At 41.7% G+C, this 14,356-nt stretch overlaps 1 protein-coding gene across 1 annotated transcript in view; it reads left to right on the top strand.

Moving 5' to 3' along the window:
- The window catches only part of GALNT5 (polypeptide N-acetylgalactosaminyltransferase 5), a 359,001-nt gene that overhangs the window by 309,635 nt on the left and 35,010 nt on the right, over positions 1–14,356 (top strand). Inside the window, exons 8-9 of the mRNA XM_069616407.1 lie at positions 7,696–7,776; positions 8,985–9,146. Of these exons, the coding sequence (XP_069472508.1) occupies positions 7,696–7,776; positions 8,985–9,146 (243 nt within the window). The remainder of the gene's footprint in view (positions 1–7,695; positions 7,777–8,984; positions 9,147–14,356) is intronic.

Below are 14,356 nucleotides of genomic sequence, written 5' to 3'. Positions count from 1 at the left end.
ACTAAACTTCTCCTTTTCTCTCTCGTTTTTTCCCGTATTGAGTATTGCTCAGTGTTACTGCTTGGTCTGCCTGCTTGTCTTCTTTTTCCTCTTCGTTCCATCTATAAATCTTCTTTATTACTGTACCCCTTAGATCTTCTATTAAATCTTTCCTGGTCTCAATCTCACAACTCTCCTTAGAATCTCGTCTCTTGTATCACTTTCTATCGATTGTTTTCAAATGCACCCATGATTTGGCCCCAACCTGTCTTTCCGCCCTACTTTCATTTCATGTCCTTTCACGTTGGTTACGATCTCGGAATCTAATTCTTCTAACTGTTCCTAAGCCTCCCTGTGCTTCGTTGGGTTTCCGCTCTTTTTCTCGGTTAGCGCCTAAACATTGGAATGTCCTTCCTCTTTGCTTCTCCTCATCTCTTTGCAGTTTTCAAACAAATCTTAAATGCTATTTTTTTCATCTCTTGCTTCCTAGAAATACAATTATATATTTCTCCTTTTCTCTGCTGATGTTATCTGGATCCATTTATATCATTTGATTGTACTGTTATTGAATATTTTTATTGTTCAGCGCCTTTGGAGAAAAGGTGCTTTATAAATTTAATACAAATACAAAATACAAAAATACAAATACAAAATAATGTGCATCCAGTATAGTACCGGCCAAAATGAATGAAAGAGCGGCGCTTCACCACAAAAAGTACAATTTACGGACTAAAGTACGGATTTGTTTTACCCTATAGCAAACATAATTTGCATTCTATTGCATGTGTTTCTAAATGTAGGCACATAAGGAAAGAGTAAATAATGATCGATGAAACATTATCCTGAAAGTCTGCTTCTACCCAGATGGCTGAGAGCAAATGCATACACAGATCATGCTTCAAAATAACAATACAACTCGCCATTGTAATCTCTGATATTTAAGTAAAATTATCTCCTGAGACAACCTAGATTGTGCACTGTAAGAACTCCAGACCCCCACCTTCCACCGCAATCAGCACCACCAAACCGGGGAATGACAGTGTCCACAGAGAACATGACCCCAGCTTAAATGAAGACTTGATCTTTCGATTTGTTTATAATTCATTAGTAGCATCATGATGTTTATTTCGCATGTGCAGTTCATAAACCAATAGAGAATTTTTAAAATCCACATGTTTTCATTGTTACAATTACAGGTTATCGTGTGTAGGGATGGACAATCTTTCTTAAGATCAATTAATTGTTATGGATGATTCAATCTAATGAATACATCAGCAAGTAAATATGAACCGTGACTGGTCCAAGTCGCAGTGTCACGTTTTCAGGACCCACTAAGAAATGTGAGTTCAGAACTGAAGAAAAATTATGGAGCTTAGTTCTATTAACTGATGGACCACAGTAGGCAATGTCCCAAGAGGGCTCCAGACCCTTCGATATGCTTGGCAGGTACCTGCATTTGTGAGAACCAGAGGTAATGAAAAGCCAATACCGAAGGCTGAAGCTGAACATGAGGTCCTCAGGTCAGAATAGAGCACTTCTCCAGTTGGTTATTCTCCATGATGTTCTATTAGCGCAAACCTTTTTCGAACGACGCTTGGAAAAAGGCATGATGCTTTCCACGCATCTTGACATGAACCTTAAGAGATGAACCTCTAAAAATGATTTTAGCTAGTCATAGCTTGGGTTGAAGCAGCTATATACTTGCTGTCCTCACAATGCTTTTATATCTGCTGTGCTGCTTAGTACTTGTCCTGGTGTCAATTGCTCAGGGCTTCCTGTGGCTATTCTGTTGTTCCTCACATGAATCTTATCAGGTAAGGCTGATGAATCGTCTTTCCCTTACAGCTAGAGCAATTAAGGCAGGACCAGTGTTGTGACATGTATGTTGTATAGTCCACCCATTGCCCCTCTCCCTAAAGGCTTCACATCAGCACTTTGAAAAGAGTCTTCTTCAGGAAGCTAAACGCCAGTACTCTAGAAAGCGCCGGAGGATGGTGCATCACAGCCAAAGTGACCAATGGGAAAGTCCCAAAATGGAGACACCCTTGCACATTTGCTTATTTTTACAATGAAAGCAAGTACTACGTTATGTCACAGCTGGTTTAATAATAAATCCCAGGGACAGTGTGGTAATATCAAGACAGGTTTCGCACACAGGCCAGCTTTGGAGCCTCAGATGTAGTTCCAGGGATCCCTATTGTACATATTTACATTTGTACAGTTCCAGTTACTTTCAGCTATGGTCCAGGACATAGATCACGCAGTACATCCACCGGCCATCCTCACATCACCAGCTCAGGCCCCCAACTAACACACATGGAACACTCACATACAACACTCACCCAACATTCTCCTGAGCTGCCAATCATAACACTCACCAACATTCTACCAGCATGGATCCTTGGCCATCAGGACAGAGAAGGACTTGATTTACAGCACAACAGACGGCTACAGAATGTTATCGTCTGGTACGGTACACACTTAACTGTGCATAATTGTCAAGTTACTGATGACTTTGGTTAAGGAGGACTTTAAGATTCTATATGGTCATTGTTTGGGACCCAGTATTGGGTTTAACAACTACATGAACCAAAATGGTTTGAAGGTCTTGAAAGAACATGGCAACCATGACAGTATTTACCTTTACTGCACCTGTGTGTCCTTTATGCTTTCTTTGATTATTAATGCACCTTTTATGCTATCCTATTCCTTGCATGCCTTCTATCACATTGTATGCTTTCTTATTCCTTAAAACCCCCTATAATTTGAATGCACATGCCACACCACATAGCATGCAATAACACAGCAAACATATACCACATTTATCACAACACGCTACCACACAATGCACATGCCATAGCATTACACAATAAGAAAATAATACAAAAAACAAAATTGGGTTTTGCTTGTATCACACACTAAACAAAGCACACATTTCAAACCACGCATATACAATGTAGCACATTTCACATATTGCAGATGACACATAAGAGAAAGCACATACCACAACCCAATGCACATACCATAATCCACATATAACAGCACACATATAACAAGGCACTACAAAATGTGCATAAGACACATTGCATATTTATACAATAGACACATCACAATGCACAGGGCACATACTTTAACACAAAATGCACGTACAATAAAATGCACATTCAGCACTACACACAATGCCCTTTCAATACTACATACAATGCACATTTTAAACAACACACTAACCTTATACTATAAACAGAACATTGCAATTGTTATACACACCCACACGCACACAGAGACACAAATACACAGGCACACACTCTGAGCACCTGACACACAGGTCAAATATTGCACATGGCACAACACACACAACATTTGGCAAGCCACTACAAAATGCCTGTAACACACAATGTATATTCCACACCATCTACACACAATAAGACACAATTCACAAATGCAGAGAACACTACCCTGCACGCATAGAACACACTGCACATAACACACATGGTACCTAGCCGACACTCCAATGAACACAATGCAAAGTACAGAACACAGAGCACAAACCACAGGACAAACCAAAACACACATACAACAACTCAACATGAATACCACACAGCATGCATATCACAATGCAGAAATCACATTGCGCGCAGAACAGAAGGCACATACTATGACACAATGAGCACACACTACCACACTATACACAGAAGTCGAAACACCATACAGCAAATACTACCACACATTCAAGACAATCATGCTACCTTCCTTCCCTTCTCCTCTTTCCCTTTCACACCTCTGTCTTTTTCATGCACTCCCTCTCCTATCCTTTCTCCTGCACATCCCGTACCCACCCACCTTCTTCCTCCTTCTTTCTCTCCCAAAACTAGCCCTTCTACTCCCTTTCTCTCTAATTCTTTTCACACATGCCTGTTCCTCCTCTCTCTCCCTCACTACTCTCTGTCCCTCCTGTATCTCCCCTCTTCTACCTGCTGCTTACTCTCCTTCTGCCTTTACTCCACCTCCCTCTCTATCCCCATCCTTCCCTACTGTGCTCCCCTTTTATTTCTCTAGTTTCGACCTCTGTTGGACCCTCCTCTCTTGTCTCTCCTTATGACCTAACTATCACGTTTCCCCCTTAGTCTACCACCCCATACACTGACACACGCTGCACACTCCAAGAGAGGGCTTTGAGGCATCCTAGCCGCCTCTCTAGCAGGAATCACACATAAAGATAAACATGTCTGGTTAACTGTGTAATCTAAGATCAGCTTTATTTGTGGTGTATTTGATTGCTTTTTTTAGGGAAGATCATCGAGGATGTTGCAGTAGTCTGATTTGGGAAGAACCAAGACTTTGGACTATTTCAGTTCTGTGGTTACTGGTTAGGTCATGGAGAATCCTTTTGAAAAGCTGTTGTTGGAAATGGGCGTTACAGGTCATTGCATGTATCTCTAATATAACCAAAAGATGTGATGGCTGAAAGGTTATGTATTGATCTTAACAACTGGCATTTCTCCGGGCAATGTTCTGCAGCATTATTATTTAGCCCGTCAGCTGCATTACAAAAGGGGACTAGCCATGTGCAAATCAGTCTTGGTCCTGTCACCAATGGGAGCCGTCCAGCACTTACTGCTAAGCCGTGTCCCTATTGCGTGGAAATGCAGCCAACCCCAGACACGTCTTTCCCTTGCTGGGCCTCATCAGGGAGGTGCAGCTCAGTCTCTATGGTGTGTCAAGCAAGGGTCCTGCAACTCAGCATACCCTTTCTCATTTAGGGAGACAACAATAGCAAGACAATGTGATGGGTGGGAGCTTATAAATGAATCTTGACCATTGCCATTGCCATTGCCATTGGCAACCGTCCACACTACCATTTCTAGTGAATCTGCTACCAATAGGAGCAGTTAAGCCCAAACTGCTAGGGCACACACATCTGTACAGAAACACAAGCAACCCCAGACATGTGTCCGTTTTGTTGAACCTCATTAGTAAGGTTGCGCTTCCCCTATGGCGCAGCAAGCATGGGACCCATGCCTGGGCATACCCTGCCTCATTTAGGGAGATGCAATAAACTAACCCCCAAAAATGTATAGATGGGTGGATATTGATATTGTGGAAGTGTAGCATCCATCACACCGTTTTCTATCCCCTCTGCGTCACTCACTGTACATTGAACAAGCCATATGTAAATCAGTCTTTGTACAGGCACCAATGTGAGTTGCCTGGCCTGAGGTACTAGGCCACGTCTGCTCAAGCAACCACATTTCATTTTTAGCCTTTTTGGACCTCTTCAGTGAGGTGTGGCGTGGTACCTTATGGTGCAGCAAGCAAAGGACCCACAATGCATCATACTTTCTCTCAAATATGGAGCCAATCTAAAATCCCAAAAATGTATCAATTGAAGGCTTTGAATGATTATTGACCACTCGCATTAGGTGTACAGAAATTCCAAATAATGTTTAGGAAAACCTCAAGGGACAACTCTGGACAAGTCATACAAAACAACCCAAGCGGGTCAGCTCCTGTTATTACGCGGAAGAAGTAACCAAAGTCCCGGCAGGTGTAGTGGTGTCGGAAGAAAAATCAATGTGAGAGGACAATAGGTAAGAGCTTTTTCTGGACGAGACAAGGAAGCCTACTTCCGATCACTCGCTAGAAGACCTTGTGTTGTTTTTTATGCTAGACGTGCGTTCATGTCTTGCTGTACCTAGTGCCAAAGCCACACATCATTGACAATGCTGAATTAGACACCTAGGGCCTCATTAGGACCCTGGCGGATTTCGCGGTGCTAAATGCACCGCGAAGCACGGCGGAAAGCCGTCGATAGCGCCATGGGGGTTGGCGGATTTACCGCCCCATTCCGACCTTGGCGGAGCGGTAAATCCCCAATCCCCATTCTGCCCTTCCCCATTCCCATTCTTGCCCCATAGGGTATAATGGGAGTGGGGAAGGAGTTAATTACGCCACCGTAAAATACGGTGGCGTAATTAACAACGAGGTCCCGTAGCGCCATGGTTTTCTCCGCCTGGTAAAACCAGGCGGAGAAAACCTCCATGGCGCTAAGGGAACTCGTAGTACGGCAGACGGGTCCGCCGCGATTAGCGCTGGCGGAAACCCACTCCGCCAGGGTCCTAATGAGGCCCCTAGAGTCGTTTGTGGTCTCTTGTAGAAGTTCTTTCACTTAACATTGTGTGCAAATCTGCATTTGTGGGATAGCACCAAGCTTGATTTGCATTTGTTTTGCCCCTTCCGCTATAGCATAGTAAACATACAAATAATGGACGGCTGACCAGAGACATTGCCATTGGTTGTGATTACTTTTTAGCATTTATATCTGCGCCTCTTGGGTGATACTATGCACAGTAACCATTGACTTTTATCCGAGAACCATTATCATTATGACAGACCTATTGGGGTGATTCACAATTCATTATTTGGTGTTGATTGTCTTTGCGGCTACAAAGACTGCTTGAGAAAAATGCACCTGAATCACAAAACAGGCCATTTGCAATTGGTCGCATTAAAACTGAACGTGTTCAGATTATGCAGCATCTTTGCAGTTTGCACACACAAGGAACCACCATTAATAGCCAATTTGTATTTACTGCAAATTTGTGTCTGAGGTGTGCTCATGGACAGGCACTGCAAACGAGGGAAACACCTGTAAATGCAGGTAAGACATCTTGATTCACAGAAAAGGGCAAACTGTCTTGCTTGTTTTCCCCCTCTTAACAACTTGCCACTGTTGCAAGCATGGGCATCTTTACAGAAATGGTGCACGATAGGAGGGCAATTTGGTATGGTATCTGCAACAGCATAAAACTTGCCCTAGTGCAAATATGCACTCCTTTGGTGCATTTGTGCACTGAGTAAATGATCGCACTAGTGCCAATACATTTCCCTATTAGTACAAGAGAATACATTGCCAAGGTAAAAACAAGCATTGATAGAATGTTTCCTAGTACTAATAGCATGTAAAATTGCACTGGTGCAGCATTCATTTAAATCAGATTTGCGGCTCATGCAAATCTACAGGGACAAACAAAACCTTTTTTTATTTTTTTACGCTGTATGCTCCTTTTCAGCAAAAAATGGACGTATGTTTTGTTCGCTTTTCACATGTAAAAGTCACCTTTCATGGATTTTAATTCTTATGACTGTGTGATCCCTTTTCTCTGCATTCGTTTCCATTGACACAGGACTTGTACCATTATGCACTAATCTCATATGGTTCTTGATTAATTGCTATGCACGTACAGTTTGCGTGAGGTGACAGGGGCGCTGTGCTCCTACTGTATATTTTGTGTACAAATGGACATCTTTACGAATCAGGCCTTTTTTTCTGTTATGCATTTTGATTAGTCACAATGAAATGAAAAAAACAAGTGCTATCTTATCTATTATCTACAGACTAATGGCATTTTACTGGCCGTTTTTCACTTTTATGGCATAATATTCTTTGCACTTTAGTGAACAAAATATAGTCCAAAATGCTGTGTTCTTCAAATGATTTAGGTTACTCAGTAGGCAAGCTGAAGATTTGTATGACTCCAATTTGCCCTAATCAGCTTTGTCAGTGGTCAGGGATCATGGGAGTTTTAGATCAAAACATCTGGAAGGCCACATAATGAGCAACCATGATTTGGAATTTACGGATGATGGAATTATTGCAAAATGCAATGCATGATATACACTAAGACTGTAACATATTGCATTTCCTTTCTTTCACAGTTTGAAAATATAGGCCTGAGAAAATGCCTGTCTATTAAAAATTCTACAGTCTTCTTTGAGAGGTGTAGTGCTGACAATGAGGTGAGTGGTTTACTCTACACATTGCTCATTCGATAATTGCATTCCTCGTCTGTTGTCATTATAATCGATTTACAGGCAACTAAATAGAAATGTCCATTCACTTATTTCCTTTAGACATTTGTAAGAAGCCCCATTGTTTTTTTAATATGTCACCTATCAAAAACAGAGAAGTATGAACTTGTCCACGATCAAAAAAAGTCGTCAGGTGTAGGTGCTCTTCCGAGAAGGGTATTGGCTCTTGAGACGAGTGTTCATTCAAGTGTTGAATGCAATGTTTTACAACGTTAAACATGCTAAACCTCACTTTACGCTCAATCATAATGCATTGGAGCCAGGGCTGGGGCACATAGTGTAAAACAATGAAAAACATCCCCAATTTTGAGTCCATCATTTGAAGAAGTTCATTGGACTCCTGGACAATTTGAGAAAGACTAGGGTCATGCTATGGCAGACTTGAGCTTTTCTGGTAAAATGTGAATGTCTCCAAAAGGTCTCCTTAAAATGTGACAAAAGTGAAAATGTTTCATGGATGTTAATCCCTGTAAATACACCACCAAAGTGGATGAGGATTGACCTGACAAGCCATAGACTTTATTTCAGCTCTTCCATTCCATGACTATATATGCTTGACTGGTTTTACACCTATACATCTGTAACCAGTTTTTTTCAACTTTCCATGGAGGACCTTTAGAAAAGCCTTAGCCTAAAAAGCATTGTGTGCCATGAGCTCTGTTGTCTCAACAGTAGATTAAAATGCGTGGAGCTTCTGAGAGAACAGTTTCTGAAATGTTAATATGCAAAATAACATTCAGGTATTGTTAGGGACCAGTATGTACTCTCAAAAGCAACTCTTAACAAATGTAATGCAACTGATATGGTCTGTCTCTAAACACCTTCATTTAGATGGTAGTGCATTTTCTGGTATCTAACCAGTCAATTTGGAGAATTCTTGATGTCCAATTAATAAATCACGATAGATCTGATTTCATTCCATTTGACAATGTGTATTTTCATTTGTACACTCTTTCGGGATGTTTTGTGTCACGTGAAAACAGTTCAATATTTTTATCTGTATTCACGCAACTTTAATTGAGGCAAACGTGATGTCCATTAATTAAAACATTGCATGCATCACTTACCTGTACAACAAATGTACCACCTGCATATGTAATAAAATACCAATATTGTCTACTTTTTTTTTTTAACAGAACCAACAGTTTAACTACACTTGGCTCAGACTAATTAAACAGGGTGATATATGCTTAGTGCCTTTGAATGGAGCTGGAAAGCTTGGACTGCATAATTGTGATAATGCAAGCAACAGCATGAAATGGCTTCACAAGTCATTAGTGAGCTTTCAGCCATTGCTGGTAAGTATGCATCATATTTGTAGTTTCATATTTTTTGTAAAGTGTAAGGTAATGGCATTTTCCCGTTTTACACATATGGCAATTTCGATATTTTAACATCCAAGCTTTTCCGCTGTACCTGATTATTTTGCTTTCAAAACATTTAGCTTTTTGCCAATGCTGAGGTTTTTGGCTTGTCAGTTATACCCAACAAAATCTATCTCTATACAATGACCTTTCATTGTCTGTTCACTGTAATCTAATTTAAAAAGTATGATGTTGTGATATTTTAAAATGAAAAATCCACAATAGATCCTGTAAGGATGGGATAGTAGCAAAAACGTAAGTAATTTTTTTTTGATCAGGATATGAATTAATTAAATGTTCAAAGCAAAAAGTGCCCATTTTTTGTACAAATGTTACTTCATCAGCAAATTCCCACTTACTGTCTTGTCAAAATGAAGGAGGGTGCAGGTGCCACCTAGATTGGCATGTCCTGCTTACGGAAGCATTATCCTAAAATTGCAACTGCAAAAATACTTCTATATTGGCTGAAACACCTTTCTGTGCACACTGGTTCTTGTAACTTCTTTTGGAATATGCCTGCAATTATATAGTTATAATGTTGGACATCTTTCTTCTTCCTGTGACAGGGAAAGGTGAACTAATGTTACTACATTGACATTTGACCTTTTCAGTCACTAAAACACTTTAGTATATCATCCAAACAGTATAAAGACACAGTAGGAAGAGGAGAAAGGCATGGTCTCGAGAGAATTTATTTAAGGAAATAGGTTGTCAGTGACACAAATGTGCTCACACAAGGTATTTTCACGTGTAAACTGCACTCCTGGAGAAGCTGGCCATCTCCCAGCTTACCCCCCCCCCCAACTGAATCTGTTGGCTGCCTCCATGACTCATCAGTCTGACTTCAGAGCAGCCAGAGGCATGGACACTGCTCTGCTGAAGACCTGTGAAGATCTGCTATCTAACCTCGACTCCAGCTCTCTTTCTGTCCTCATCCTCCTTGACCTCTCCTCTTCTTTTGACACAGTCAATTATGCCACCCTGATCAACTGACTCTGTCAGAACCTGGGCATCATGGATCAGGCCCTGGCATGGCTGACCTCCTTCTGTCCTTCCCAGGTCCAACTTGGGTTTATTCTGTCCACAACCTCTATCTCCACATGTGGTGTCCCCCAGGGCTCTATCCTCCCACCCTGGGTCTTCAATGTCTATCTGGCCCTTTTGGCCCACCTGTTCTCCACCATCTCTTCTAACTTTCAGTGTTATGCAAATGACACTCAGCTCTCTTTGAGGCTTCCCTCAGCCTCCTCTCCTCCCTCGCTTATCCCTGACTGTCTTTCCATGATTCAGTATTGGTGCGACTCCAATGATCTTTGCCTTAATGCCGGGAAAATGGAGACCCTTCTCATTGAGACCATTGCTCCCACTTTCCCTCTCTTACTCTGGCCACCCCCCTTGGGCCCTCTACCCTCGCCTTCTTGTGAGGCAAGAAACGTTGATGTCATCTTTTTCTGCACTCTCTCCTTCTCTTCTCACATCACGGACCTTACAAAAAAGTCCCACTTCCAGCTGCACCTCCTCAGAAGTGTTCTACCTTTTCTCACTTTCCCCAGAAGCTCACTGTCTTCAGAGCCCTGGCTCTTTCCAGGCTGGACTACTGCAACAGCCTCTTTCTCAAAATGCCTACCTCCTGCTCGACTTATCGGCTGCTTTTGATTTAGTCGATCATAACATCCTAACCACTCATCTAACTACAGCTGCCTCCTTTTCCACTAACGCTGCTGCCTGGGTCCACTCTTTTCTCTCAGACAGAACCATGAGGGTCTTTGCCCCTTCAGCTTCAGAAGAACCTTCCCCAATCACATGCAGAGTCCTGCAGGGCTCTTGTGTCTCCCCTACCCTCTACAACCTCTTTATGAAGCTTCTATTTAACCACTTAGATGACCTGGGTGGATGCTACACAAATTATGCGGACTATACGCAAATTCTCATCACTCTATCAAGATGTTTTTTGTCTCAATGATTACAAAACGAGCTTCTGCTCATTGGCTCTATGCAACGACTCAATAAACTGGACGCCCAATACACTTCATTTAACATTGATGGAAACAACATCATAGTTGCCAAGAATGCCAAAATATTAGGAATCTACTTGAACTCTATCCTCTCCCTCTCCAGACAAGCAAATGCTACAGCTTCATCAACAGCATAGACTGCTAAACTAATAAACTCATGCAGACCTTTCTTGTCCACTGACCGTTGCATCACAGTGGCAAGATCTCTCATACTTTCTAAATTGGACTATTGCGACACTTTATACTTAGGCGCTAGCAAGCACCACCTAAATAAGCTACAAGTGTTGCAAAATAAAACCCTAAGAACGGCCTTAAGCATCCCTCATTTGAGCCACATCTCACAAGCCAGACATGAAATCAACTGGTTCCCTTTCCAAGACAGGATCACCTTCAGATCACTTATGATCACCCACAAGTGCATGACAAATGTAGCCCCTAAGTACTTAGTCGACAACTTCTTTATAAATCAACCCTCTAAACACACCAGAACCAACTACTCTCACTTCCTTAACATCCCTAAATTCAAACTGCATAAAGCTGGCGGATCTAGCTTCCCAGTGCTGGCAGCCAAGACTTGGAATTATTTGCCCCCTGCTCTCAGAGTCAAACCCTCCTCGGCTCCTCTCTCAGCTTAACTAATGCTGCCAATACACCATTGTTTCTTCATGGATGCTTAGACAACCTGCCTTAATAGGACTTACAACTAGATGTGTAACACTAGTTTAATGCCCTTGGAGATATCACCCTGTTATACGAAGACATGCATCCTGATCTGTAACACAGGACAGCTACCTTCCATACCTCCATAACTAGTATTGCACTTTCATGACATTATATGTGCACAGGTGCATTCCTTGTTGGGACTGCACCTCGTGTTCATTGTAAGTTTCTTTTTATCTTGTCTGTACTGATAACTGCATTTCCATGTTGTAACAACCTCTGTTTCATCAAGCAAAAGTGTCCAGATACCCTTGGGTTCGGTGCGCTATATAAGCAAATAAACTAAACTAAACTAAACTAAACTAAACTACTCTTCGCCCCCTGCAACTAATCAAGAACAGGACTGCAAGACTTATCCTTGGTCTCAAGCCTATGGACCTTATCTCTCCAGCCCTGAAATCTCTTCACTTGCTCCTGGTGGCTGCAAGGATCAAGTTCAAGACCCTCTATATTGTACACAACACTTTCTGAGGCCAGGGCCTGCTCTGCATCCAACTCTCTCTCCTGAAATATCTTCCTTCTAGAGCCCTTCACTTAGCTACCTCCAACTCTCTGAGGCTCGAACGCTTCTCCAGGCAGAGAGTGGGGTGTAGATCTCACTCCTCTGCAGGTGCCTCCCTCTGGAATGGCCACCCTGCACCTCTCAGACTTGAGGCAGACCACATGAAGTTCCAGAAGCAGCTCAAGACCTTCCCTTTCTCCTCTGCCTTCTCTCTCTCGCTCCCTTGCTAACTTACCTGTCTGCTGTACCGACGGGTTACTTGGTTCCCTCAGAGTCTCACTGGATACATGGCTCCTCCATGACAAGTCTCCTTTGCACTGCCTCCTGGCTTACTGCACACTTGGGGCTGTTACTGTAACCCCTATAGCCCCGCTACCTCCTTCGCCTACCCAGAGCCATGTTGCCCTGGTTGCACTTACTCAGAGCCATGCCCTGATTGAACTTTCCCCTATTCTCGCCCTTGCACTTCTCATTGTCGCACTTGCACGATCCAAATTACACAAGGACTAGTAGGATCATTTGTTTATCTTGTTGTTTGTCTTGTCCTCCCGATGTCCTCCCTCTCTTGTCTTGTGGTGCCTAGAAACACTTGTGTACAGGCACATTATAAATGTCATATCATATATCACGTGAAGAAAATGTTTTTCCTTCACTTCTTGCTGCCTTCGTTTTGGGGGTGTTCTTTTTCCTTGAATGTCTTTAAGTAATGTTCCTTACTAAGGGCTGTAGTTATATGTTCTCAGTTTTGAGTGTTGGTTACATTCGACACAGATGTATGTAGAATTTCTTGTGACTGTTGTGACCTGGCAGAACCACTTCTGTGTTTAATAAACACATTTGCTATTATGGTTTACTGATATTCTGGCAAGCATGTACAGATGTGTCGAAGAATGTTAAGTTAAGGCAATAGTGAAATGATCCAACCTCTGTTTTAATAATTGGTTCTATGGAACAAGTCCAACCTCTGTTTTAATAATTGGTTCTATGGAAAATGTTGAGTAAATTGTGACTTTTATGGCCTCAGTCATGGCTGTGTGTTGGTAGATATTTCTTTAGTGGGTTGTGTATATTACAATGTATGAATATTTCCAGGTATATTTTGGGTAGTTGCTGAGACAAGTGTAGTTTTTAATTCCCACTGTCTCAATAGCACTGGCCAGAACTGGTTTGTTTCACTGTGTCTCTGAAAATCACAACACAACAAAAGAGGTGATGGCTGGAAAATTTAGAATAAACTTACCCTCTGGTATTACCCTGGATAGTCCGCCAGACCATTGTTCTTCACCTGCAAAGCCATTACAGAAAGAGCAAAGACCAAATGCAATCAGGCTTGGTCACACCCCAAAAGGGGCTGTCCAGTCCAAACAGTTTGGTCGCATTATTTCTGTCAGGGCTGTCAATGACAATGTGTAACAGGTTCTGGTGCTGGCCCAGAGTGTAAAGGAGAGAGTGACACAAGGAACTGAAGGTTAAAGGCAGATGTGAAAAGCCACGTTTTCAGCTAACAAGGGAAGAGGCGTCGACAATGGAAGAATTATTTTTTTTATTATCATTTTTTTTAATTTGTATTGGCTGAATTAAATCAACCTTTCAAATATAAAATACAAAAAAATTTTTTTTACAAATTATACATAAAACATATGAATCGCATACTATACACATAAATATAATAAAAATAATTTAACATTCTTTGCCATTGTGACTGTCTCAAAACTTCATAACATGTTTGAATTGTGCTGCATATCTCAATTCAAATGATAGATATCAAGATGTTTCTGCAGTATCTAACTTTAAACTTGATAGAAACTTAACAGTGGCAATTTGAAGTGGTAAATTACATGACCCCAAAATGAGTGACCAACAATTGTGTGAATCTACAAGAGTCAAGTATTTACAATGTCTTGCAA

Source organism: Ambystoma mexicanum, chromosome 9 (assembly GCF_040938575.1).
Source record: "Ambystoma mexicanum isolate Mex_15411 chromosome 9, UKY_AmexF1_1, whole genome shotgun sequence".
Taxonomy (NCBI): Eukaryota; Metazoa; Chordata; class Amphibia; order Caudata; family Ambystomatidae; genus Ambystoma; species Ambystoma mexicanum.
This window is presented reverse-complemented; position numbering and strand designations above follow the sequence as displayed.